The sequence below is a fragment of the Aspergillus bombycis genome (assembly GCF_001792695.1).
Source record: "Aspergillus bombycis strain NRRL26010 chromosome Unknown contig00048, whole genome shotgun sequence".
Lineage (NCBI taxonomy): Eukaryota > Fungi > Ascomycota > Eurotiomycetes > Eurotiales > Aspergillaceae > Aspergillus > Aspergillus bombycis.
In genome coordinates this window covers 92,681-119,499 of record NW_019170050.1, presented here as the reverse complement: position 1 = coordinate 119,499, position 26,819 = coordinate 92,681, and the positions used below count along the sequence as shown (strand labels likewise).

Here is a 26,819-nt window from a genome sequence, read left to right as displayed (position 1 = left end):
TTCACAACGACTACGTACATTATTTTGACCCCCGTAATACCACTAAGCTTTAGCTCGTCCCCACTACACTAGGTACCATGGTAGTTCACTTTCTCTCGTGAGGCTGCCCCTGTTGACAAGGCGACAAACCTTTGTCAGGACAAATGACCGACAATCGTGTCCCTATCAACTACCAGACACCGGCGTTCCCATCGCTCTACGATCCCTTTCCGCGACCAAATGCCGCCGTCTACTACTTATACTATACCCGGGACATTTGGCGGTTCACGCTCTACTGGACCCTGATATTCTACCTGGCGAGCCATTTGTCGGTGGCCGCTTGGGCCCTAGCGATGCAAGGCCGAAGCTGGCGCATATGTATTGCTATTCCACTAGTGTACGGTATTATAGCAGGATTAGAGGCGCTTCTAGCTGGGAGTATTATTGGTTTGGTGTAAGTATATATGGGGCTCCAAGAATTATATCCGAACTATGAAGCTAATACGGGTAGTAGTCTGGGTTCCGTTTACGAGGCCGGTAATTTTAGGATGTCGACGTGGATCCCCATGATATGGGGTGGCATCAACATGTTGGTCCTTATTTTATCGAGCTTTCCAATGCAAGGTGGACTGTAATCCGTACGGAGCAGAGGCATACGCTTTCGCACAATGCGCCCTTCATGGGCTTGAGATTTGAAATATGCCTCGGATACTGGCAATGATACACGACGAACGCGATGCACAGTGCATGCGATCTTTAATCTATCGAATGAATCGAAAAGTCCTTCAAACACCGATTTATAATACAGCCGGAGGAATTATGTGATACTCTTCAAACATATGCCGATGCTATCAGAAAACCCAAACAAGCTATCTGCCATTGCGCCAATCGTCCCTAGGCCAACTCAAAACATGCATGTCATCTTCCATAAGGATTGTCGGGTGTATTGCTACCCTGCAAACCAGGGAGGCCTCCGGTACCCGGTAAGGGAGAAAAGTGTTGGGGAGCGAAATTCTGTGGTAGCGGTATGCCCTGTGACATGAGCTGCTTTTGAAGCTCTGCAAAATCAACATTGGCGGGTGGTGTTCCTGAGAGGGCAGGAAGCATGGGAAACCCAGGCAATCCCGTGTTCGGAGGAATACTATTGTGTTGAGGGGGGGCTTGGGTAGACAACAGAGCGGCTAGGCGGTTGGGATCCATCTGAGGCATAGATGAAGGTATACCGGCTGATGGTGCTGGTGGCGGTTGGGGAGCGCCAATGCCTGGTAGTAGTTGCGAGCCTAGCCCATCGTTGTGAGGCGGTCCGCCAGGAGGTGCGATCTGTATTCCAGGAAGACCAGATCCAGTCGGCTTCCTCTGATCAATAAGGCTCTCGGCTTCATCCTGCAATTCCTGTTCTTCCTCCTCGCGCATTTGTCGCCGTCCGAAACCCCTGCTCCAAGTTCCCTGGGCCTCGGCGGCCTCCTCTCCTATGTGGAACCTATCCTTCATGTAGCTAGTCTCTCCCGGTCTTGCTCGAGACCAAAACCGTGTGAAGTTGTCTTTCGAGCCGGATGCAAGTATATGGCCTAGTGGATGCCAATCCAGCGACCAAATAGTAGCGCCATGTGCGTACTGGACCCGGTGGGCAGGGTAGATGACTTGCGCAGGTGTGTTCGCAGGATCCGGACTGTCGTAAGGTGCTATTGTAGGGACCTGTCCAGAGGGCACGTTTGGCTCGTCAAGGAGGTAATGGTACAGCGAACCATCTTCGCTACCCGTCGAGATGAGTGAGCTGTGAATGGGGTGCCATGTTAGAGAAGAAACAGGCTTCTCGTGTCCACGAAGAATACAAATGTCCCGCATCATACGTAGATCGAAAACCCTGGCTGTCTGGTCGCGAGACGATGTTGCGAGAAGGTTTTGATTCACACGCGAAAACCTCGTGGCGGTTACTGTGTTCTTGTGGCTGTGGAGTGTTGTCAAGCATCTTGCCGTGCGGGGATCCCAGAACTTGACTTGGTGGTCTTTCGAACCAGAGACGAGTAGTCCTTTCGTAGGGTGCCAATCACATGATTTGACGTCCCAGTTGTGGCCGGTAAGGACGGTGTCGGCGGTTCTTGAGGTGAAATCAAAGATCTTCAGAGTCGTATCGTCAGAAGCGGAGAGAAATTTCGTATCGCTGGGAGACCACGCAAGATCTCGAACCGCATCATGATGCGCGTCATCAATCGTCTCGACATTGTTAAAATTAGGCCGCCAGTATTTTATATCACCTCTTTGTCCGCCCGAAATTAACCAGTCATGGCTGTGGGACCATGCCAACGAGGTGACTCCAGCTTGCAGTTGGTCGTAATGTGCCTAGCTTCGTGGTCAGAAACGATCCAGGCAAATCGGGCACTGAAATAGATGAGGAAAAAAAGGAAGGTAAAACCATACGTCCATCACAGTCTCGAAGTTGAATGCTGTTCCATTCCATAGCATAAACTCTCCAGTGTGCCCACCCGTCAATAACCGCCTCCCTTCCGGAGTCCATCTTACGACTGTGATCGGCTTCTTTGACTTTCCAATGGATTGGTGTAGGTGCCGTACGGGGATGGTATCCACAGGGGAATGGATTCGTGCTAACGGAGGCAGCATCTGCAAAGAGGGAAGGGAGTTAGTCGACGTCTTTAAAAGCAGGGCATTGCTGTTTACATCAACTATGTAGCTTGCACTTGGCCTTTCTGTCTCCATCCGGTGGCCGCCTTTGTATCTCGGGCGCCGTGTGCGCATCCATTGTACGAGTGACGATCCATAATCGGTGACAAGCCCTATCGAATTGGAAGGCGTTAGCTTTCCACAGTGGTTGAACGATGGAGCAACAAGAACGAACGGGAAAAGAAAAGAGACGGGTATACTAGGGGGAAACAGAATCAAAAGCAATGAAATAAACGTACGTGGTCGCCGTGGTCCGACAATTCCACCCTCATAGGGTTTTTGAGGTCTTCCAAATGGCTGGGAGTCGGCCCCAGAGTCGTCGTAAAATGCCATCACAAGCAAGCTATTTTCGGCTGTAAAGGAAAAGAAGCTCACGGAAGTTTGCGACCATTGACTGGGTAAAAGATAAGCGGAGCGGAACGAATGACAAACAACAACCCCTCAAATGAGGTTACAGGGTTTTCAGCTAGAACGGTCTTTCCATAGCGTGCATGCGGCTGGTAGAGTGGATGGATTCTCGTCGTGAACGTGGTCGATGATTTGAATGGGGAGCAAAAGTAACTTGACTTTGGGCCGAGCGCATGGCGGTGATGATCATTGGCCGCGGGACACTAAGCGGCAGAGCAAGTGATGATTAGCACCAAACGGCTCTCTCAACCCCCGGTCGCCTCAGAGGCCTTTGCTTTAAACACCGTTGCAATGCGTCCTTGCCAGCCCCGCTGCGCTGCTCCTGGCTTGTCTCATTGTTCTCATGCTATAAATACCCTCAATTACCCTGTCATGATCAACTCTTCTCTGGTCCGGCCGCTGGGATTGTTATCCTGTATTCAAAGCTGTCCCCGCAATTGACCTCATATTCAATCAACCCTGTCGTTTCCACGCGGCTTCACCAACCCTTTCGTGGTTTTATTTTTATTTTTGGATTTCGGTCATCCTGTGATCATTGTGGATTGCTGCCGGGTTCCTCCAAGATTATATGAAGATGGCCGTTACAGATAAGGCATCTGCGTCAAGCAGCGATGTTAATATCCGCGGCGCGGCTTCGTCCTCATCTTCGAAAGTCATCAACGGCTCTTCTCACACCAAAACTTCGCTTCCCACGGGTGAGGCTAGCGAAGTGCCCAAGGGGAAAAGGAGAAGCAAGTATCGGCATGTGGCAGCCTACCATTCAAAGTCGCAACACTCAAGCCTAAGCCGAGAATCCAATGTTCCGACTAGTTTCCTCGGGTTCCGGAACCTGATGGTGATTGTCCTGGGTACGATGTTTTTCTTCAAGGTAACTTGGCGATCTGAAGCTGATATTCCCCCTTGGATTAGTGGCGATGAATCTCCGTTTAATTATCGAGAATTCTATGAAAGTAAGTGGTATCGTAGAACTAAGTATTTATTGTGGACAGAGCTGAACGTTTTATCGCATAGTATGGTGTCCTCATCTGCATTAGATGCCATGACTACCGGAAACAAGATGTCGTCCTTGGCTCAATGCTCTTTGTCATTGTTCCTTGTCAGCTGTTTATTGCATACATACTAGAATTGGCTGTAGCAGGGAGGGTCAAAGAGACTGTTGGCCGAAAGAAGAAAGACAAATCAGCTGAGGAGGGCGAACGTGAACAACGCGAATTCCGGACGATTTGGCGGTTCGCCCTATCATTTCATATCCTCAACACCTTGCTGAATCTTGCGGTGACGAGCTATGTCGTTTATTATTACATCCATCATCCGGGGATCGGGACGCTCTGCGAAGTTCATGCCATCATTGTAGCGCTCAAAAATTGGTCCTACGCGTTCACCAATCGTGATCTTCGCGAAGCGATGCTTAATCCATCCGCGGAGTCCGCCCTTCCCGAGATCTACTCTTCATGCCCTTATCCACGGAACATTACACTTGGGAACTTGGTGTACTTTTGGTTGGCACCTACGCTGGTTTATCAGCCGGTTTACCCCAGGTCACCCAAAATCCGATGGTGGTTTGTGGGCAAGCGCATGTTCGAGTTTGTAAGCTTGTCGATATTCATATGGCTTCTCTCAGCCCAGTACGCTGCCCCTGTCCTGCGAAATTCTATTGACAAGATCGCTGTCATGGACATTGCTTCCATTTTTGAGCGCGTGATGAAGCTATCTACCATCTCCCTTATTATTTGGCTCGCTGGGTTCTTTGCTCTTTTCCAATCATTCTTGAATGCCCTGGCTGAAGTGCTGCGGTTTGGAGACCGAGAGTTCTATCTCGACTGGTGGAACAGCTCCAGTCTTGGTATGTACTGGCGATCTTGGAACAGGCCGGTCTATCTCTTCATGAAGAGGCATGTGTATTCGCCTCTAATTGGGCGGGGGTACAGTCCTTTGATGGCAAGCACTGTTGTCTTTCTAGTTTCGGCTCTTCTGCACGAACTGCTTGTGGGGATCCCTACGCATAATATGATAGGTACGGAGAATCGCGCATGCCCTGTGAATGATTGTTCCAAGCTAACCGATAACAAGGTGTCGCCCTCGTAGGAATGTTGTTCCAACTCCCGCTGATCGCCGCCACCGCCCCATTAGAAAAGATGAAAGATCCTTCGGGGAAAGTAATTGGGAACTCAATATTTTGGGTTAGCTTTTGCGTGGTTGGACAGCCGTTGGGGGCACTGCTGTATTTCTTCGCTTGGCAGGCGAAGTATGGCAGCGTCAGCAAAATGACTCAGGGATGATCTTATCTTATAGTACACATGTATAACAATGATAGATGAAATGCTCAGTCACCCACCGTTTCTCAAATAGCCAGAGTAGTTATCATCCCTTAGCGAATTGTTCTCGGAATCTCTCGGCAGAGTGTGACGGGAAAGTACACGTATCTCGTATAGATGCCTTCGTTTGTAATGTACTTTAATTGGTTGTCAATCTGTAACTGAGAGCCAATGTTATAGATCACCTCGTGTTGTAGAGCCTACGAAGAACAGCCCCAAGTGATTAGTGAGCAATGTGAAATACGGCTGTCGGTGCGTCGGGACTCCGGATGGAACTCAACTCTTCCGAGGTTTCCTGACGTCAAAGAAATCGACAGTATTTGTATTTCTAGATCCCACGGCACCACAAGAAGCACCCAAACGATCAATCCACAGTCTGTAATATTTAGTTTACTCTTCATAATGGTCGCGATAATCGTCCCCGACAACTACGGGTAAATTTATCCCCCATCCAGACAGCACCAAGACCAATGATCTTTTGACTAACTGTGAGCGTCCAGTGCCGTTATTGGCGTCGCGCTTGGAGCTATTCCTGTGCTCAGCTTTATCCATGGAACTGTTGTGACAAGCAATCGCAAGGAAGCCAAGGTCCCCTACCCTCACACCTATGCGACTATCGAACAGTGCAAGTCGAATGTGAGACCTCCACTCTCCCTCAGCGTCCTACTTACCACGACTTTTGGAATAAATTGTCGTAGACATAAGCAACCTCGATATGAGCTAACAGAATATGCCCCGGCAGGCTAAAGCCGAACAATTCAACTGCGCTCAGCGCGCACACGCCAACTTCCTGGAAAATGCTCCCCAGACCATGCTCTTTACTCTCGTTGCGGGTCTGAAATACCCCCTGCTGGCTACGGCTCTTGGCGCCGTCTGGCTCGTGGCTCGCTCGCTCTTCTTGTACGGCTACGTGTACTCGGGCAAGCCGCAGGGTAAGGGAAGGTTTCTTGGAGGATTTTTCTGGTTGGTGCAGGGTGCTTTGTGGGGGCTGAGTGTATTCGGCGTTGGAAGGGATTTAATCTCTTTCTGAAGACAAACTATTTCCAAGTGACGGATTCATCGCGATTTTGGACAATTTTGTACTTGTTTACTCTTGGTAAAATAGGTCTCGAAACTTGCCATTGTATATCTTAAGCAAATTAAAGAGAATTTTAAAATCTCGGAAGACACGACTGACTATATGTTGATAATCTGTCGAAGTTATATCCATCGCAACTCTGAAAACAATCCTTACGATATATAATCTAGTTCTCTTATGGATTCCTGACTCTAATAAATTATATAGCTCTTGTTACATCTTCAACCTTAGTGGTATCTAATATATCTTAGTTTTCATCCAAATCTCCTATTCTTCCTATGCCCTGGTAATCTGAGCCACCGCGAAGTTAGATGTCTTAGGGCTTGGTAAGGGAGCCTCGAGGTAGCTCTCGAGAAACTCAGCAGTAAATCTGATTATCAAGTATCCGCTTGGTACACTTGTGGGATAAGTGCGATAGTGCTACCTAAGAATGGTCTATATCTACGAAAGATGAAGGGCTCACTACTCATCATGTAGGGCAATGACATTGAAGCTACTACCAGCGCAGTACGAGTAGTTCCGATCTAAACATGGCAGAAAGTTGCACGGGATAGCGCTGAGGTTATCCAATCCGGTAAATGACAGGGGTACCCTAGTCGATTTCTTTATATATAAACGCCACCGCAGCTACTAAAGCAGCCCACTTCCTGAGCTACCGTATCCCTTTCTTTAAAGCTCTTGCGGCCCACAGTAACGCATGTGATTCTATCAAGTTACCGAGATGGTAATGGTTCACATGTAACTTCATTTTTCGTTAGCTGGATCTCTACATTGCCTAGTGCTCTGCTTTACCCCAAGTGATAATGCGATTCGGACTAAATTACCATCAATACCAGGTGCCGGAGTGGGCGCCATATTATGTGCCTTATCCCTTACTGAAAAGGCTGTTGAAGACGGCTATCAGAACAGTCGACTGCACAGAAAAGCAACCGGATTTTACAGGTCCGTTACTATCATCTGTTCCCTAGGAGCATTATTAACATTTGCTGAAGACGCATATAACTATCTTAAATGTAGTATCCATTCCTTCAGCCAGTTTCATCACGAGAACTATGATCTCCTGAGGCAAAGGGGCGAGGAGCTTCTCAAAAGATTGGCTCCTGAAACAGACACTTTGATAAGAACAGGAGACTCAAACTGCTACGAGCTAGAGAACATCCTCAAAGCAGTGCTAGAGCTTCGTAAGGATTCAGAAAAGTTGCAATGGTTTTATCGAGTCAACAAAGAAGCAATCCGGAGGGTATATGCTAAGCTCGAGAAGCTTTACAGCTCGACCGGGCGGACTCATGGAAGCCATAAAGTGGAGTGGATCAAGTTGGAGGCTGATCGGGATGCATCATGGTTGAAGCATGCCGGAAGTCTGAACAAACTGATGGAGAGCTTCATCCAAATCCGCTCTGATATGAAGCTCCATTCAAACACCAAAGCTTGTCTGGAAGATGTCTTCAGTCACAGTTCCATTCTCAATGGCCCAGTCAGAGCTTTGAACCGCGCTGTGATAGATGATGATGTCCCAGAATTATCCAAAGTGCTAGAACAGACGTACACGTGTAACGCCACAACGAGACCGCGCTTCCAGGAAATTGTCCGTGATTTAACAAGGCGCTCAGTGGTCTGTCGTTCTAAGCGGGCTGCCACCTTTTTGCTCTCAGAAGGATTTCCCCGATATCATATTACGCTAGACCACAAGATATTGAACCAAATGATCATAATTCTTGGTCAACAACAAACTTCTGAAGAGCACACTACATCAAGGATGTGCTCTCAATGCAGCTCTAAATACCCTTGTGGTAAGCCCGAGAGTAACTTGTTCTCCTTGGCCGTTGAGCAACTTGCGCTCAGCGGAAAGGGCATTTTTATTGGAACAGGATGTTTTTGGGCGTCTTCCACTCCATTACGGTGCAATTTACGGCTTGCCAGGTATCTGTGAATTAATATTGGACTTGTCTCAAAAGTCAGGTCAGGAGTACCCCGCACGCCTCATCATGTCGTTGGACTCTCAACGATATACGCCACTGCACTACGCAGTGATCAACAACCATGCACTGGTCACAAAGGTTTTCCTAAAAGCTTTCGAGCCAATGAAGCCAACAAGTGACGAAGCAAGGAACTACGACTTAATCAATATTCTAAATGATCTTCTTGTCATTGCAATCAAATATCAATATGATGACATAGTCCGCCTGTTTGCCAAGTTTTCCCAATATTTTCATGGAAAACCTAGTCATGGAGAGACAGCTCTTTATGTTGCGGCTCGCAGTGGAAATGAAGGGTATGTGGATATACTCCTTAAGCATGGTAGGTGCCCAGATCTTGATATCCCAGAGACTGTGCATGGATGGACTCCTTTATTCATTGCATGCGTGGAGGGTCACCACGCCGTGGCCAAACTTCTCTTGAATGCGGCAGCAAAACAGGACATTCGTGATTATTCCGGGTGGACTGCTAAAGAGCATGCCGCAGTAAGAGGCCATCTAGCTTTAGCTGGGATGCTCACTTCATTGGGTACTGAGGATCCTCTCGGTGGGCCTGCTAGCACACTTAAACAGCCAATTTGTCAAACCACTATCCCGTTTAGAACTGATTGTCACTGCCTGGTCATCAATTTGGGTGTTTTACAAACTGGAAAAAAGGTAAAGGCTGTTGAACTGAGAGATCACACTCCGAAGGAGCTAATCTTTATGAATGCTGGCTTCTTGATGGAAATTTCAATCTCGGAGAGGGAAAGCGTAAGCCAGCTTATAGAACTACCTATATTGACTGATATGACCAACGAACCTTTTGTTTTTCCAGTTACAGATCCAGACAGAGCCTGGATATCCTTCAAGTTATTCCACGCTAGCTCTACACTGACAAAGGAGCGTAGTCTTTGGGGGGGTGGTACGGCTTTGATAGGAAGCCCCAGCGATTATTTTGGGGAAAACCGTGAAAGCCTTACCCGAGAACGTACCGTTCCTATACTTGAGAAAGATACACTTGATATTCTGGGGAATGTCACTTTTACTTTCGTTGTCTGTAAACCAATATCCCACCGTGCGGGTCCCTTGGTCAGGCCTCCCGTCACTGAAGAAGGCGTACAGCTAGTTGGTCATAGAGGTATGTGCTATATTATTACTTCCTCCTCTATAGCAGACCAGTAACGTGTAGTCAGGACTTGGACAAAACACAGCCAGCCGCAGCTATCTCCAGATAGGAGAAAATACTATAGAGGTACGCAACACTTTTAGAACCTGTGAAACCAAATACTTACCTACCTAACATGGGATATAGTCATTTCTTTTGGCTTCAAAGCAAGGCGCCACAGTTGTTGAGGTAAGAGGATGACTTGCTAAAATGTGAAGCGAACGCGACTAATAGCTATGGTAGTTTGGTAATACAATATCTCACTAATCGTGCCTTGCGTGTGTACTAAAGTTTATTCAGATGTACAGTTAACAAGGGATCTCGTGCCTGTCATATACCATGACTTTTCTCTGAGCGAGTCAGGAACCGATATATCTATTCATGACTTAAATCTTGATCAGGTTAGTATCCCTAGGCTTAATTTGAACTGATTCTCACCCGTCGAAGTTCATGCACGCAAGCAATATCCAGTCGCCACGAGGAGATCCAGTATCTGTACTTGGAGAAGCGAATGCACCGCCTATGACCACCCAGAATATCTCGGCTAAGCGACGATCTCGATCATTAACTAAAGGGCACGAGAGTGGAACTAGGGAAATTCGTGATAGAATGAAGTATACAGTAGACTTTCTCAACAAGGGATTCAAGCCTAATACCAGAGGTGATTTTATCCAAGACTCTTTCACGACACTGGGAGAACTTCTTGAAGAGCTGCCTGAGTCAATCAGCTTCAATATCGAGATAAGTATGTTAAATGATGTCACCAATGGTTCTCGATTCGTGAGAGGTGAGACTAATAGCATCCAAATGAAGAGTACCCCAGGCTTCATGAAGCGGTAGATGCAGGTGTAGCACCCGTGGCCATTGAAATTAACACCTTCATCGACAAAGCGCTTGAGAAACTCTTGTCTTATGGCAACCAGAAACGGGCCATTATACTATCCTCATTTACCCCCGAGATATGCATGTTATTGGCCATCAAACAACAGACGTACCCTGTGATGTTCATCACTAATGCCGGCAAACCTCCGGTTACGGATCGAGAAATGAGGGCCGCCAGCATACAGTCCGCCGTTCGATTTGCCAAGAGGTGGAATTTATCTGGTCTTGTCTTTGCGTCCGAGGCGCTGGTAATGTGTCCTAGGCTTGTCAGATATGTTCAACGATCAGGGTTGATCTGTGGATCCTATGGATCTCAGAACAATACACCAGAGAATGCGAAGGTAAGTGTATCCAAGCTAATTCCAGTGCCTTCAAATTGCGATATGGAAATTGCTTAATAGCTGATAAAACATTGCAGGCCCAAGCCGCTGCTGGTATTGATATTATTATGGCCGATAGAGTTGGGCTTATTGCTTTGTCCCTAAAAGGATATAAAAAGCAAGCATAAAATGCCAGGCATGGCCACCAAGCTCCACGACGAATCGACTGTCTTGTTATAGATTAGTTGCATGTCATATAGATATGAATTTCGCAGATAGCTGCTGTATGATAGAGGGTGAGGTCTCAGATGGTTTAAACTGTAGCAGCTCCTTAGTTAGGCTAGTTTATGATTTTTGAATTAATATGGGAATCTACGACAATTCTGTATCTTTGCGTCGAGTGATCCCCCGCGCGGACGGTACCCTAAGGATAGGCCCTAATCTTATCTGCATGTGACTACGCTGATGTGTTTGGTCCAGATGAGGCATGTGGCTCACCCCACAGGCGGCGGAATGTGTGGCTAGTGCATGGCGCCCCTCCATACGGAGTAGATCCATTTTAATTTTTCGCGGCGATTATCGTACAGTCTGTATTTACCGTTCATTCCACAATTTGAGTTAGTCATTAGAAGTCCTGATTATTTCATCTGCTTACTGAAACCTTGAAGTACTAGTCTGTTGAATACGCCAGTTCCAGCCACTAAGTGCTCATTTATACAATAGCTGCAGAACCCCGCGCTACCCCTCCATCGCCAATATGTCTTCCAAGTCGCAATTGACCTACAGCGCACGCGCTAGCAAGCATCCCAATGCCCTCGTAAAGAAGCTCTTCGAGGTTGCCGAGGCCAAGAAAACCAATGTCACCGTTTCGGCCGACGTGACCACCACCAAAGAGCTGCTGGATTTGGCTGACCGTATGCGCACCGGGGATGCCACTTTCATATGATCTAGTAATGGTTAATGGTGGAATGCATAACAGGACTCGGCCCGTACATTGCCGTGATCAAGACTCACATCGATATCCTTTCGGACTTCAGCGAAGAAACCATCACCGGTCTGAAGGCCCTTGCGGAGAAGCACAATTTCCTCATCTTCGAAGATCGCAAGTTCATCGACATCGGTAACACAGTCCAGAAGCAGTACCATGGTGGCACTCTGCGCATCTCCGAGTGGGCCCACATCATCAACTGCAGTATTCTGCCTGGTGAGGGTATCGTCGAGGCTCTGGCCCAGACTGCATCGGCCGAGGACTTCCCCTACGGCTCCGAGAGGGGCCTTTTGATCCTTGCGGAGATGACGTCCAAGGGATCTTTGGCTACCGGCCAATATACTACTTCTTCGGTTGACTATGCTCGGAAGTATAAGAAGTTTGTGATGGGATTCGTCTCGACTCGTCACCTGGGCGAGGTTCAGTCTGAAGTTAGCTCGCCTTCGGAGGATGAGGACTTCGTCGTCTTCACGACAGGTGTCAACCTCTCCTCGAAGGGAGACAAGCTGGGACAGCAGTATCAGACTCCTGAGTCGGCTGTTGGACGCGGTGCCGACTTTATCATTGCTGGCCGAGGAATTTATGCTGCTGCTGATCCCGTGGAGGCGGCGCAGCGGTACCAGAAGGAGGGATGGGCTGCATACCTGAAGCGTGTTGGTGCGCAATAAAGAGGGTGCAGCTGATACGTGGTCCTTAAATGGCAATATGTCACAAGTATGATGCGAATAATAAATTCAACACTGGAAATAACCGCTATGTATCTAGGACAGACCGATGCTAAGAGATACCCTCTCCCTATGAATAAGACGCCTGCCTCGATATATGGACAAATCCAAGGTCAGAGTCAGGAAGGGTCGTTTTATCAATCACAACTTCTTCTAGTATAGATGAGAGTTTGTACCGGTGTGTCTAAAGGCTATCCTACGTAATCATTGTCTGGACCACCCCTTACGGTAATAGGTTGCAATCGGTTTAAACAAGGGCTAAGTACTAGTACTAGTAGTAGTGGATCCGCTCTGGTCGAATATCTTGTAGTTGCCCACAATTCATAGGCGGGTTCAAAGGCAGTTGATATATAATTGGTACTTCACTTACTCGCCTCATATTAAATTTTGTAAAAGCCTCTCAAAATGGGCAGGCCACAGGAAGGAAGCATCAACTAATTGTGCACACATCCACCTAAATTACAGTAAAGGGGTTCAGAGGTGGACTCACATAGCCTGAAAGTTCGCACTTTGCGCAGCCCATAGATACTTGTAGCTCAGACCCGGTTTTCCCTGAAGGTGCTACTGAAGGGTAGTTTATTTTGTTAGAGTGGGGTATCATTAATGTACAGTCGGCCACTATCGTACAAACTATCACAATTACATAGTACAAGATTTCCCATCACCTCCTAGTCCAACATGACCCGGCTGTCCATCGAGTCAGAGCGTAGCCACCATTTGGCGCTTTCGTAGAGACCAAAGTATAATCCTGACCCGATAGCTGCCATAAATGTGTTTACCGCGCACCCTCGGAATAGGCCCCTTGGGCCATCTGTTCGTATAATCTCCCGTACGGCATTGATCATCCTTTTCTTCTGCGGCGCGGTTGTGTCTGCAGCATCGAGCATGATTCGTGTCCGGACCATATCCATGGGTGCTGTTAGGACGCTGGCTATACATCCTGACACTGCAGCACTTATCGCGGCTGTACCAGCAGCCTCTCCAATTGTCAAATGGGCCTGTTTCCTTCCATAATCTCTTAGTCTTTCTGAACCCTCCTCTCGGGCTCCGAATCTATATTCAAAAATACGACACCGAAGAGCTTCGTACAGAGGCATCTGAATCGCCGACATTGGCAAACTATGCGCTACAAGAGCAGGATATCCGTTCCAAAGCTGTTTAGGGTTGATAAACTTCTTGAAAGCCAGCCGTGTTGCTTTCTGGGCTACCCCACCTACGCGTGGTGATGCATCTGGTTGATGTGATTGGATCATCTGTGCGTTGTGTTTCAATGCATCGGCCGGGGCAAAGACTGCACAAGCAGCAAGATCCGCAACGGAGGCTGCACAAAAATCGGAAAAGAGCCGAGCCGAGCTAGACTCATGCGTCCCAAGCCTTTGATGTATGAGTTGGAGCCCTGACTGTGCGTACTCGTACGTGATGAAGAATGCACCAGCTTTTGACCCGTTAATCTTTTGCTCCTTGGATAGGGTTTGGGTAGGAGGGATGTTGAGGAGCACCAACCTGTGGGGAAAGAGGCAGCGGTTACGCTTGCGATGCCTTGGTAAAGGCCGCGGAATATCTCAGGGTGTCTCCATATGCTGGTTCCTGTGTTGGCTCTCAGGAACTGCGAATATTCGCGAGACTGGATGCGGGTTTTGATCGTATCCAAGGGATGAATGAATAGATCTAGTGAAAGGGATGCGGCTGTGCTTGCCTAGTTCCCCAAGTTAATATATGCTGTCTGTCCAAGGAGGTAAGGATATATTTACCAGTAATATACTCAGTGGCTCGGCGGACATATTGGCTGCCGTGAGGATGTTCAATCGTTGAATTTACTTGTTCCTGTGTTGGCAGACATCACCTTATGCGGCTTTAAAGGCTCTTACACTCTGAGACAGGTCACAGTCAGGTGCCATATAAGATTATAGCAACGTAGGGGAAACGAGAAGTGATGCCAGGCCGCGAAGCTTTTTCAGTATTGGATGAGTTTATTCCGGGCTCCGCGGGAACCGTCCCGAGGACTTTTTCCAACAATATAACAATATCATCACTGGACATCTTTCACGTTGGTCTTTGCTGACCGATTGAAACATATCGATTTCTGTCGTAGAGGTATATATACATCCGATGTAAATAGTATAAGCATCAAAGCTGTCGGGTTCTTAGCGGGGGTAGTGAACACGTGCTCATAAATCATTGATAACTTGATAACTGCATCGTAGTGGTCTGTTATCGATAAAGCTCATTTACGGGGAAAGACATACTCCGGAAAGGTCCACTGCAATCACTTTAGTAAGTGGATGTCAGGATGATAAGGAGATATTGATCTGGAGATATGAATATCCCAGTTTAGCTGATAAGCTTAAAATGTTGAAGATAGTACAAATAATTTCAGGGGCAAAAGAAGAAACCATATACTAGTTAGAACTAACTAACTATGATGTCAGGTTAGTAATCTCCCCATGTTTGTCGGCTCTAAAATTGAAAGCCGACGTGCTTAGCCTCGTGGACAAAGTACGAGGTAGTATTTACTAGTATTTACTCTTCCCTATCTCGGTGACTTCTCTCCTCCGCTTGGCAGATGCAGATCGACAAACCAGTGAGACTGGAGAGAGTAAGCTCTCTTGGCAACGGAATTGCCCGCCAGATAAGTGAGGGGACACACTGGGGTGGTTGTCTTATCATCCCATTCATTCAGCTACTGGTCTTTCTCCTCGTGATTGAATGGAGATACTACTCGGCTGTCTGATCCAATGGATCAACCGTCCCGTCGCCTATCCTTTCCACCGGATCCCTTTTGCTTGTTCCTTCTCCTCTTTCCCCCTCATCTCTGATGCTCCAACGTACGGAACTCACGCGGAACCGAACCCGCTGTGCTTGCGTGGGATTGGCCATGGACGATAAGCTTGCCGTCATAGGGAACGCGCTACGACTAGTCGTTGGCGTACCCCAGATAATCGGCGGCTTATCTGTGGATGGCGGTTGTGCCGATGAAGTCTAATCTGCCAGCTCAGATAACAATCGTTTCATTCTCTAGTGCCACGACCCCCGCGGATGAGGAGGTGGGCGCACATATGTAACCTGGCGATGTCCTCTGTGGTCTCGTCCTCCCTCTTATTCCTTCCCACACCAAAGTATTAGAGGGGGGAAAAATGGCAGACGAGAAGACTTCCCCGCCTGTCACCGTCGATGTGGAGAAAGACGTCAAGGGGCACATCGATCCAGAGCTTAAAGAACATGCCCAGGATGCAGACGAGGCATTGAAAGCCTTTCAGGAACTCCATGGCGAAGCTATCGAGCTCGATGCCGCAACAAATAAGCGACTTTTACGAATCATTGACTGGCATATGATGCCGATCATGTGTTTTGTCTATGGAATGAACTATTTGGACAGTATGTGGTTCGTCGCCTCTAGCCTCGGCATTCATTACTTAACCCTACACAGAAACGACTCTATCCTACGCCAGTGTCATGGGTCTCAAGCCGGATCTGAACCTGAAAGGCGACGAATATCAATGGCTGGGCAGTTTATTTTATTTCGGTTCGTCAAACAATGGCCCCATAATGGAAACATACTACCAATTAGACTGACACGGCTTGAAATTCAGGATATCTGGCATGGGAATACCCCACCAACCGATTGCTTCAGCGCCTCCCCTTGGGTAAATACTCTGCGGCTTGCATCATCATTTGGGGTGCCATTCTTTGTTGTTTCGCTGCTGTCAGCAACTATTCCGGGGCCATCGCTATTCGGTGAGACCACACCCTGCTACAATCGTCAACAATGGCTGACAATCCCTGTTTAGTTTCTTCCTTGGTGTCTTCGAAGCCTCTGTTACACCAGGCTTTGCTCTTTTGACCTCGCAGGTGCGTTTCAGGCCCCTACATACGATAATAATCTCTGACATCTCTCGCATAGTGGTACACCAAGAGTGAACAAGGTAGCCGTGTCAACATCTGGTTCAGCTTCAATGGCTGGGGCCAGATCCTAGGCGGCTTTGTGGCATATGGTATCGCAGTTGGCACAGAAAGGCATGGCTCAGCCATCGCGCCGTGGAAGATTGTCTTCCTTTGCACGGGCCTCTTAACCGTTGTGCTTGGTGTTATATTCCTCTGGATAGTCCCGGATAACCAGCTGAACGCCCGCTGGCTAAAACAAGAGGACCGTGTTCTCGCCGTCGCTCGTGTCAGGGAAAACCAGCAGGGTATCGGAAACAAGCACTTCAAGCTCTACCAGGTCAAGGAAGCACTCCGAGACCCCATGACTTGGGCTTTCTTCTTCTTTGCGCTCATCGCCAATATTCCAAACGGTGGTATTTCAAACTTTTTCAACCAGTTGGTGAGTGCCCCCTTTTGTACTGGACTAAGACTCCGTGACTAATTAAATTATCACCAGATTACTAGCTTTGGCTACACTGCCCAACAAAGTCTCCTGTATGGTACTCCCGGCGGTGCGGTTGAGGTTGTCGCCCTAGTTCTCAACGGTTACGCCGGCCAATACACGGGCCAGCGACTACTTTGCAGCACCGGCGGCCTAATCACTGCCATAGTGGGCATGATCCTCATCGTTGCTCTCCCCCTATCAAACAACGTCGGACGTCTGATCGGCTACTACATGACCCAAGCAAGCCCGACCCCATTCGTGGCCTTGCTCTCGATGGTCTCCTCCAACGTCGCCGGTTATACCAAGAAGACCACCGTCGCTGCACTATTTTTAATTGGCTACTGTGCCGGAAATATCATCGGTATGTCTGTATCGTTATGGCCTAAATACGAGCAGAAATTAACAGCATCTTCTGTATAGGCCCTCAAGTCTTCCGCCCCAAAGATGCCCCTCGCTATGTTCCCGCCGAGATTACGATCATTGTCTGCTGGGGCGTCTGTTTAATTCTTATGTCCTTCATCTGGTGGTGGTATAGCAGACAAAATGCTAAGAAGGCCCAGATCACGGAGAGCCCGGGGTACGTGCGACTGGAGAACCAAGAGTGAGTGTCATCCCTATCTTATCTTTATCATGAAGTATAGGTTGCTAACGGGGTCTAGATGGTTGGATCTGACTGACTGGGAGAACCATGAGCTTCTTTATTCGTTGTAGATCCTCTTTTTCATGTTTATGACCTTCATCAGCGACCAGTCTATAAATCTCTCGAAACAGTGAATATTGCTTCATTCATATTATCCCATATGACCTGACTTTAAGGACTCCCAGTATCCCAACTATTTTCTATAGAGCCTGTTAGAAGGTCCACTTGGTATCTCTGCATACGTATACTAGACAAAAGCTCAATTGAAGAATTGACTATGGCATCCACTCCTCCAAAAGCACCAGTTTCTCCAAGCCTGAGGGTACCTAACTAACCCCTGCTATAAAGACCAAGGGCTAGACAATAAGCCATTCGGATATACTCGATCCATGTCAATCAAATCTATTTTCAAGTCCTCTACATCCTCAACGCCGACACTCAACGGAAATCAAATCATCGTAGGTCCCACTCTCTTCGCGAACTTCCTTCGACATCCCATTATGCGTCATAGCAGCAGGTGTTTTGTAACAAAGCGAGACTCTTATAGATACTCGGGTCATGAAGTGCTATCACGAGTACACCCTAAATACTTATGTTAACCCATGCACTTTGCCCGTGCGTAAGAAATCAAATTTTGAATTTGTTACTTGCACTCTGCCCCGTTAGTGTACTTGGTCACTGAATGCAAAACAATATCGGCCCCCCCCCCCCCCCACCCCAAATGTCACAGCGGATTTTGGATCTATTGGGACAAGAACGTATTGTCCACTATAAGAAATGAGCCCTTGCTACCTGTACGTTCCGTCGCAAAGACTCGCCGTGCAGATAGTATGGGAGCTGGACGCTAGCCCTTGGATAATGGCTCCTATGGTAGCCATGACAGATGAGAATGCTAGTCCAGCTTGGCGATTAGTCTTCTCGGTTAGGGTTTGCCGAGCGCGAATAGACATATGCGTCTCTAGGCGACGCGACGTGCTCTTGAGAAGATGTAGGAGGGAGATCTATTACTATTAGCATCATTTACAAACAACTGGGTGAAGGGGGAAATAGGGATTACTGGCTCGACTAGGGCTCCTATAGTAGCATCGCTGGGCAAACCAGATGGCACAGGTAGAGTTCCAAAACTGGTCATTTTGCCATATATTTAACGGATTCCTTGTATTCAGTTCTATTGTATATATGATCTTTAGATATGGCAAAGCTATCAAGAGTGCGAGTAAGGAGCTGGTCAAGCTCAAAAGAGAAACTCGTAAGGTGCAGCGAATGGTGAGAAAAGCATCATAATTTCCTGCCTAATGTAAGCCTGAGGTGCGGATGGCACAGACACAGAGAATCCAGCATGTGTATATCGTAGTATGGGAAATTTGAATTACGAGATCATTTTCTCCGCAGAGTCATGTACATCCTTGATGTGCTTCTCCCTCAGCGGAGAATAATAGGTATGTCACCGGCCTAAACTGCCACTTGTTGAATAGAGCTGGGACATAGCAAGGAATAGGGCCAAACCGTAGTACTTATTCAATCATAACATTTTTGTATATACATTGAGAAGATCCGCCCCCTTTTCGTCTCATTTAGCCGTGTAGGCTTCACGGACAGCATTCGCCTTGCTCTCACTTGTCCTCTTAAGTCCGTCGTCTCCTTCACCCGAATCAATCCCAGTCCCATCCGCGAGCAGATCCTAGCGCACTCCATGTAAACCCCAAAGTGGTCCTGGAACATTCGGGCCGTCATACGCAGAAAATTTAAGGCATCGAAAGAGATATGTGGAAGGCGGTTGTTATCCCCCAAGAAAGCGTGAAGTGGCAAGAGAAAAAAGCAATTTCACTCTTCTTGTCTTTGTCAGTAACATTAGCCGGGTTGATCCACACGACAAAGCATCGAAGAGGCTTGCTTACCTGTTGGCAAAGGCGAGATGCCACCATCCTCCGCTATCCACAGATCCTGTCAGTCTTTGTTTCTGAGAAGAGGGGGGGATCCTACATCAAAGACCTATTTTCGAGCCGGTTTCATCACCAAGTCAGTACATCAACCAAACAAGATCGGACAAAGGCATAGCTCACTCGAATTTGAAGATAGAAAAGATTCGTTATCAGACAGCACATAACTGCCTGATAACCCAGGCCCATCCCAACCACCCAACCAAGGGCCCGTATATGAAGACATATCCGGTTTGGAGTACCCTGTTGATTTGTGTCAGTGTATTTTTTTTTCAGTATTTATTTGATGTGAGTAGGTATTTTTCTGTTCTTGTTCTTGCTTCTGTTTTGCTTTTTCTTAGCTGCTGTTTGCTCTGCTCTTTCCCCACCCTGCCACGACCCGGTACTCTAGAAGAAAGATTGTTTGATAGAAGGAAGGATGTATATACAGGAAAAGGGAAAAATAAAGTTGAGAAGAAGAGAAGACAAGAATATATCAAAAGATGGGCAAACAGGCAACTGAGAGAACAGGATCCAGAGATAGAAGATCGAAACGAAGAACAAGCTAATAGAAAGAAGGAAATAAGAAGAGGTGTGTTGGGCAGCCTGGTCTAGATGGGTAAGTTGAAGGAGTGTTATGAAGAAGAAGAAAGAAAGAAAGAAAGAGAGGGAACTTTGGGCGGGGGGAGGAAGTATTTATGCCCCAGGCTACCTGGCCGCTACTTCCCTAGCGAGACATGGGAGAACATTGTTGGTACCTGATTGGGAAGGCGATTGCATTCACTGTTTATACCTGCCTGGTTGCCTGGTCAGGCCTTCGTCGAAATACCGATTCACTCATCGTAGGAACGTCATGTTGCGCGAATCCTGCTTTTTCGGCCGAGGGAGACAGTTCTGGTAGTAATTCACTTACCCAAAAGGTATTTGCGATTGGGCGGAAACTATGTCAAGATTAGTGAATGAAAATCTGCCTTTGAAAGACTGGCGGATGGACTATAGCCTTTGTTTGAGGTCTATGCCCAGAGAGCAGGTTTGATGCGGCGAGGTTGTTGTCTAATAGCCAGGCCTCTAACTCTCTCCTTCTATACGGCATACGACTGCCATGGAGATTCTTCCTATCGAGATCAAGCGGCACATCTGTCACCTTGTATGTGATTCCTTTGGTCACCTTAATAATTGTGGAATTCCACTAAAGAGCTCTAGGATACAGCCGACCCTTTTAGGTACTGTGGCCCGCCTTAACCTGACAAGTCGAAGCTGGTACCATGCAACGGTTCCTATACTCTATAAAACTCTCAGAGTTAGGTTTCGAGACAGTGCTAGTCTTCAACAAGTCGTCTTAGAGCTGAAGGAGGGTGGCTGCGGGCGACTCTTTCTGAAGCATGCTCGAGGGTTAGATATAGTTTGCTTTTGGGATTACCTCGACAAGCCATGGCTTCTCCCAAATTCAAATTATCGGAGTATGGAGCTTGGGAGAAAACATTGCTGAAACTGGCCAGTGCCGTCGATCTTTCTCGGCTTCGGTCGCTGGATATAGCTGTTCACTCAAATACAATATTGTTAAGGCAGGCGGCCCCAATCTTGATAGGTCTGGAAGGACTGTTCTTGCCAATGGATCTATGGAAGGTGCGTGATGCAGGCATATCTGCAGATGACGAAGATATGATAGCCGCAGTGCAGGCTTTCAATCCGTTAAAATATTTATGATCACGAAATTTGCGAAGAAGAGTGTCTCTTCATCGTATTCTTGTCCAGCATGGCCGCTCGCTGAAAGGCCCCACGATCGAACCATGGGATATTAACCATAAAGACCCCTGTCTGTATACTCGATACACATATCTGCTTCTTGACAGTCATGACACCACTGAACTGTCAGGTAGTTGTCCACATTTTCAAGAGCTTCGGCTTCCAGTCAAGAGCAACAGAGCCCGCCCGCCAGAGTGCGGCATATACAAGGCGATGGGTCAATTCCCACAGATTCATACCGTGGTCATAAATCTAGGTTGCTATCACTCGTCAGACTCCCTCAGCAGAGGGAATGGCTGGGCTGCACTTCTAAGAGAGACGTTGATCAATGCTGCAACTGATGAAGACCTTGCTAGAGGGATCTGGAGTCTTATCGTCTCGAAACAATCTACTCAGACATTAAGGCGTTTACGCATTATACCTTTTGGCGCAGGTGTCTATGAAGCAGCGGAGGGAGATGCCATCTGGGAGGTCAGCCAATTGTTTCTCGTCACTTCCAATGGCTGTACGGGCGAGCCCCCGGATGTCAGGGGAATTGAAACAGAGTCGGGGGACCTCACAGCACTGCTGAGGGGGTACAAAAAAAGAATGAGGGACCGCATTATAGGTCTAGCCGCGTAAGGTTACGAATATATTGCGGAACCAAAGAGTGAAGAGTTTCCCTTCTGCAAATGGATCTCATTGCTCACAATCCTAACTAGCTAGCTATTTGGCCACTTGACCGCCGAATATTACTCCATGGATACACGTCGCTATTTTCGATCAACCTTATAATATTTCATGTTTAAGTTGTTGACCGGCCGAGGATATTGTCGCTGCAGTTCATGATCTGCGAAAGAATACTGTATGTATGTTTCACTCAACCCTTGAATGGACTGGAATTCTTTATGCACATCAGACGATACTAAAGCCGCGGTACTAGGAGGGGGATTCCCACGCAATTGTCTACTAGGTTGGATGGGTACATTCAGGAGACGTGATCGATAAGGTGGTCCGTGTATGAAGAACGGAATAGGGGCTAGAAGCCAGAGGCCAATATGCAATGTTTCATTAGCAGATAGGTCCTAAATTCCAAAAGGGTATCAGCCAGTCAGTCGTCGAGTCCTCGTGGTGCTGTGTTTTGCGCATCAATAGTTCCCTTTCACATGGTATGTAATGTATCGCTGTTCAGATCAGTAAGGGAGGTCTGTCTGTCTTGGGTGTACATGAAACGACACGGAGACGAGCATCGAGGTCCGTGAACGTGTACTCCCTGGTATTTGCAGATGGGCAAAAAATGTTCCTGAGTGGCTGAAATGGTGCATTCCCACTTTTCGGGCGGTTACCGAGTACAAAGTCGCCTAGTCTGAGCGCTAAATACGTTGAGAACAAACAGCTTCGTCGAGAGATGCAGAGTCAGGGAATGCTACCACTAACTAGTAGTCGGATGTCACTCGGTCTAGAATCAACCAACGGTGGTGGGGGGGTGTGCTGATGACATCACCTGATATCTCCCATTGTTCAAAGTTCACACCCTGCTGAGCAAGTCGTCGAACAAGGCCTTGGAACAAACGAGCTCATGTCCAGCAGATCAGATTGTCGTGGGTTACCGCCTTCCCAGGCGAAAGACTGGCGGTGAAAACAAGTGGCCAATGGGAGGGATCAGGATGGGGGAGTGCACCATTCAAGTGGGGCGCGGAAGCGGACATTGGTTGCAGCGGGGGCACATGGTGGGGGGAGATCATCAACGGAATGACCCATGTCTCGTTCTCCTTCCCAGCGAGATGACTGGTCGTTCGCTCACTATAGACTGTAGTCTAATTCCCATGCTTGGGTCTCGATCCCGGTTTTCTTTTTCTTCTTGTGTGGACTACCAGTATTTACCTCGAATATATGACATACATAGTAAAGGAACCCCCTTGCCGTCAATAATTGATCACGATAGTCCATGTCGTTCAGAGGAATGACATCAGATGGGTGCCTATCATTCCGAAGGAGATTATTTGGAGTTAGGAGAAATATGAATCCCACTAAAAAAAAGAGTAGCCTGTTGCAAGGGGGACAAGGAACGAGTCCTCAAGGAGTCAACCTGCAGGTCCAGACTCGACCTGCAGGGGAATCCAATCTGCCTGGATGCCTGATGGAGGGCCCGCCCCGCAGTGTTCTTCTTTCTGAATTGATTCTGAAGTTCCTCCCTCCGTATCGAGTTGACAAAAGGGAAGGAGCGCCGATTTGACTAGGGCAACTAGGCTATGAGACTAGTCAAGTCATTGGGGTCAATTTGTTTGCCCTCGTCCTCTCTTCGTTTTGCCTTTCTTGTCCTTCGTGTTCGTCCCGAAGAGAAAGGGTAAAGTGCCCGATTCTCTCCACTGATCGTCTGCGGTGTATCCTCTCGTTTTTCATTTTTTTCACGCAACAGATTGGAAGTTCCCCGTCGGTCAAGAACCGGTTTCGCCTAGTATCCTTCCTTCGAACTCATTCTCCCCATAATTGATGGATTGACTACTAGTATTCTTACTACTATTATTATTTTCATTATTATTATAAGTCGGCCCCGGCATCCTGCGAACGACATTCAACTGTTTCCGGTCGACTCACTCTCCCTTTCCCTCTGAACCCTTCCTCCATCCTTCTTGTTCGCTTGGCCCTCGTTCATTCCCTATGTCTTCTCTCTCTTAAGTTTGATGGGCTGGAGTGACCGTCAGGATGTTTCATTGTACCGGTATGTAGACATGGTGATATACTCTGGGGTTTAAAAGGCCGTGGGTGGTGGAGCCCGCATGAAGTATATAGTACTGACTTCGCTCGTCAGAACCATTGTTCCTATTGTCACGTATTGATGGTCAGAGACTGAGTCTCATGGTCGGTTGATCCACCCGATCTTTTGCGCCTCCCTTGATATTCCTGTCTCTTTTCGACAATCCCGACCACTGGTTCGTCGGCAGGTGATTGTCGCCAACCATGAACGCCATCACATGCCATCGCCAATCGCATGCCCACGGCGGCTATCCGTACAGCCTGTCGCACGGCCATCACCATAATAATAGCAACAATAACCGCCCTCTCCACATAGTCCACACTATTACGCCAACTGCTCTGGGTCCAGGCCCCGGGGAGACTCCATCGTGCCTGGCCGGGTCCCAGCTCCCTCCATCCCTTGAGATTTCCTCTCATAACCTGAATGCCTTGTCCGATACAAAAGCCACCTTGGAACTCACTGAAATCACTGTGGATACATGCACCTCCCCAGTGTCTCATGATATCGCCGACGATATGGGGCTGAGTATGGAGGTATCTTCCATCACAGATCCAAGCGTCACACCAGAAATATCTCCCGTTTGCGACAACCCTCGCATCCCGAAGCGGAAACGAACTTCATCGCCACCGTCGCCCTCATCGACAAGTCCCGGAGACTATCGTCGCTCATCGTCTCGAAGCACTCGTCGTTCTGCACAGACGGCTCGCCACAGCTCTTTACATTCTCATCGCCACGCAGCTACCGTCACGGCCCCTCTCACGCCATCGGTTCCTAGCAAAGATCTAGAGACCAAGCGGGAAGATCTTCTGGCCCTGCACCGGGAATCCTGCCGTCTATTTCAAGACAGTGGGCGAACGATTTCAACTCAGTATAGAAGAACTTCACTTCCCCCCACTACCCACGATAGTCCGCCACACACGCTCCGTACCTCGTCAGAGACCTGTTCACCCCCGGTGTCCCCAGTCTTCCCGACCCAAATTTCTACGGTGAGGGAGGACCTGACGGATCAAGACAATCATAAGGGCCCCTTGCTCCACACTTCGCCCATCACCAACACCATCCATGACGAAAGTTATATCCCTTCGATCCAGGCCTCGGTCACTGTCATTGACTGGACGTCCCCGTCCACGCGGAGGCGCGAATACAAAAAGATCGATCGTGCCAGTAGTGGGGTAAGGGGCTTCTGGCGCCGGGTTGCCCCCAAGTGGTGCCAGTTCGGACATGACCGCACACCGTTCTTTGAAGAAAAGGACGGCAAAGGAAACTACGAGGGTAGTGTCCGACGGTTTCGAATGGACCTCCCCGACGAGCCTGTCCCGGAACGTAAAATGAATGCTATTCGGGCGCTCAAGCTGAAACAAAAGTTGGTGACGACTAAAATGAGCAGTCGTCGAAAGAGCGAATAACCGAGTCATGACGCCACGCTGGTTCTCTACCTTTCTCATTTAGACAATGACAGCCACCGGCTGCGTAACATTCTTTAGAAAAAGAAAAGCCTGGAGCTTTCCAAAGTTCCGAGTTGTGACGCTCTCACAGCGTGAGGTGTGTTGAACACGTGTCACAGATTTCTCGTGAGACTTGAGACTGTCGTTGATTATTCCCTTTCATGGGCGGGAGATTTGAAATTGTGATACCCAACAAGCCATAGACTGGACCGAATTCATATCTATTTTGCATCAAAATTAATCAGATTGCCTTGATATAAGAAAATGAGAGATACTTTTTTTTCCAATATCGCCACCTTGTAACGCCATGCAGATCATATAGATAATATAAATCATAGTGAAGGGTATCGACCAGAAGCACACACCCAGTTTGTCTAACAATCCACTCCCATCCATCACAGCATATCGAAATCGTCCAACTTGTCCCGATACTGCATGATGTTCCTCTTGATCTTACTGTTATCCACCCAAGTGACGAAATCTTCCATGTTCCTCGTCACCAGATAAGCGGGATCGGTCACGACCTCACTTCCAACACGCACATGTCCCTGCTCGATGAAAGTAACAGCCTGAAAACAGATTAGCCCTCACAGTCCACATACATAGCACAGAAATATCCCAATTGCCCCAGCCAGAGCCACAAAAGAAGAAGAATGAAGAAGAAGGGAAAAACAAACCGTCTTAACATTCTCCACCATCCCGCTCCGCGCCATAATAACCGCCAACCGACGTCTACAGAACGCAGAAACCGTCACCTCGCGCTCAACCCTCGACAGCCCAGCCCCCTGTTCCCGGCTCTGTTTCAGAATCCCCATGCGCCAGAGTTTATCGAGGACTTCGCTTTCGACCTTCTTCCGGGTTGGGTCGCTATCGGGATCGAGCTGGGAGAGCTTATGCGCTAGTTGACGGAGGGAGCCGCAGAGGGCATTGTATCTTTTGAGCATTGTGTTAGGGTTTATATCCTTATGAAACTAGGCGATGAGGAACATACTTCTTATAGTCGAGGTCATTCTGGAGGTAGTACCGCTGACGGACTTCGTGTTCGCGATGGCCGCCGTCGGACTTGTAGTTGTAGAAGTCGACCTTCCGGAGGAGTCTGTTTTAACAAATGTGTCAATTTCTATTTTTATAGGAAACCTCATTTCGGTTCGCTCTGTCGTAGCATAAAGGCAGAAGAAAATGATATCTGATCACTTGAAGATAGGGTTCTGCGTATCTCCAACCTGGATCCGGGATATACACATGCGCCCCGGGGTTTAGTAATCGCGGGAGCTGCACGCAGATCGACTTACTTCTTTTCGTGATACTTTAGCTGACGGACCATTTTGACAGTGTTCTTTTTTTTCCCCTTTGTATATGGGGGAGTTCTTGTTGCGGTGGTTGTATTGGTTGATTGGGGAAAAATTGGAGGGCGGTGTGCGGTTCTGCTGGTTTTGGGGCGTACCGCTTTGGGTCTTCTGCCTGAGGCA

General features: G+C 48.0%; 9 protein-coding genes across 9 annotated transcripts; 6 read left to right on the top strand and 3 right to left on the bottom strand.

Annotated features, from left to right (window-relative positions):
• Positions 1–143: 143 nt before the first annotated feature.
• Positions 144–614, top strand: ABOM_007093 (uncharacterized protein; the record flags this gene model as incomplete). Its single annotated transcript, XM_022534222.1, has 2 exons — positions 144–433; positions 494–614. The coding sequence occupies 2 exons, from the start codon at positions 144–146 to the stop codon at positions 612–614; spliced, it is 411 nt and encodes a 136-aa protein (XP_022388661.1).
• Positions 615–897: 283 nt separating this feature from the next.
• On the bottom strand, positions 898–2,991 carry ABOM_007092 (WD40 repeat domain-containing protein; the record flags this gene model as incomplete). The annotated part of the gene is made up of 3 exons (XM_022534221.1): positions 898–2,319; positions 2,398–2,771; positions 2,898–2,991. The coding sequence occupies 3 exons, from the start codon at positions 2,989–2,991 to the stop codon at positions 898–900; spliced, it is 1,890 nt and encodes a 629-aa protein (XP_022388662.1).
• Positions 2,992–3,634: 643 nt separating this feature from the next.
• Positions 3,635–6,411, top strand: ABOM_007091 (putative diacylglycerol O-acyltransferase (DgaT); the record flags this gene model as incomplete). Its single annotated transcript, XM_022534220.1, has 7 exons — positions 3,635–3,914; positions 3,976–4,016; positions 4,078–5,080; positions 5,271–5,311; positions 5,757–5,815; positions 5,882–6,017; positions 6,124–6,411. The coding sequence occupies 7 exons, from the start codon at positions 3,635–3,637 to the stop codon at positions 6,409–6,411; spliced, it is 1,848 nt and encodes a 615-aa protein (XP_022388659.1).
• Positions 6,412–8,444: 2,033 nt separating this feature from the next.
• ABOM_007090 (ankyrin repeat-containing protein) lies at positions 8,445–10,972 on the top strand (the record flags this gene model as incomplete). Its single annotated transcript, XM_022534219.1, has 4 exons — positions 8,445–9,188; positions 10,030–10,327; positions 10,396–10,805; positions 10,883–10,972. The coding sequence occupies 4 exons, from the start codon at positions 8,445–8,447 to the stop codon at positions 10,970–10,972; spliced, it is 1,542 nt and encodes a 513-aa protein (XP_022388660.1).
• A 569-nt stretch (positions 10,973–11,541) lies between these two features.
• On the top strand, positions 11,542–12,440 carry pyrG (orotidine-5'-phosphate decarboxylase pyrG; the record flags this gene model as incomplete). The annotated part of the gene is made up of 2 exons (XM_022534218.1): positions 11,542–11,698; positions 11,764–12,440. The coding sequence occupies 2 exons, from the start codon at positions 11,542–11,544 to the stop codon at positions 12,438–12,440; spliced, it is 834 nt and encodes a 277-aa protein (XP_022388640.1).
• A 725-nt stretch (positions 12,441–13,165) lies between these two features.
• ABOM_007088 (mitochondrial carrier protein) lies at positions 13,166–14,278 on the bottom strand (the record flags this gene model as incomplete). The annotated part of the gene is made up of 3 exons (XM_022534217.1): positions 13,166–13,932; positions 14,001–14,193; positions 14,249–14,278. The coding sequence occupies 3 exons, from the start codon at positions 14,276–14,278 to the stop codon at positions 13,166–13,168; spliced, it is 990 nt and encodes a 329-aa protein (XP_022388639.1).
• Positions 14,279–15,631: 1,353 nt separating this feature from the next.
• Positions 15,632–17,574, top strand: ABOM_007087 (allantoate permease family MFS transporter; the record flags this gene model as incomplete). Its single annotated transcript, XM_022534216.1, has 8 exons — positions 15,632–15,872; positions 15,925–16,020; positions 16,088–16,232; positions 16,286–16,346; positions 16,399–16,818; positions 16,876–17,224; positions 17,284–17,464; positions 17,523–17,574. The coding sequence occupies 8 exons, from the start codon at positions 15,632–15,634 to the stop codon at positions 17,572–17,574; spliced, it is 1,545 nt and encodes a 514-aa protein (XP_022388677.1).
• A 6,534-nt stretch (positions 17,575–24,108) lies between these two features.
• Positions 24,109–25,311, top strand: ABOM_007086 (uncharacterized protein; the record flags this gene model as incomplete). The annotated part of the gene is made up of 1 exon (XM_022534215.1): positions 24,109–25,311. One exon carries the CDS (start codon positions 24,109–24,111, stop codon positions 25,309–25,311), a length of 1,203 nt encoding a protein of 400 aa, XP_022388676.1.
• A 434-nt stretch (positions 25,312–25,745) lies between these two features.
• Positions 25,746–26,674, bottom strand: ABOM_007085 (snoRNA-binding rRNA-processing protein IMP3; the record flags this gene model as incomplete). Its single annotated transcript, XM_022534214.1, has 4 exons — positions 25,746–25,919; positions 26,028–26,283; positions 26,342–26,446; positions 26,643–26,674. 4 exons carry the CDS (start codon positions 26,672–26,674, stop codon positions 25,746–25,748), a joined length of 567 nt encoding a protein of 188 aa, XP_022388696.1.
• Positions 26,675–26,819: the final 145 nt, after the last annotated feature.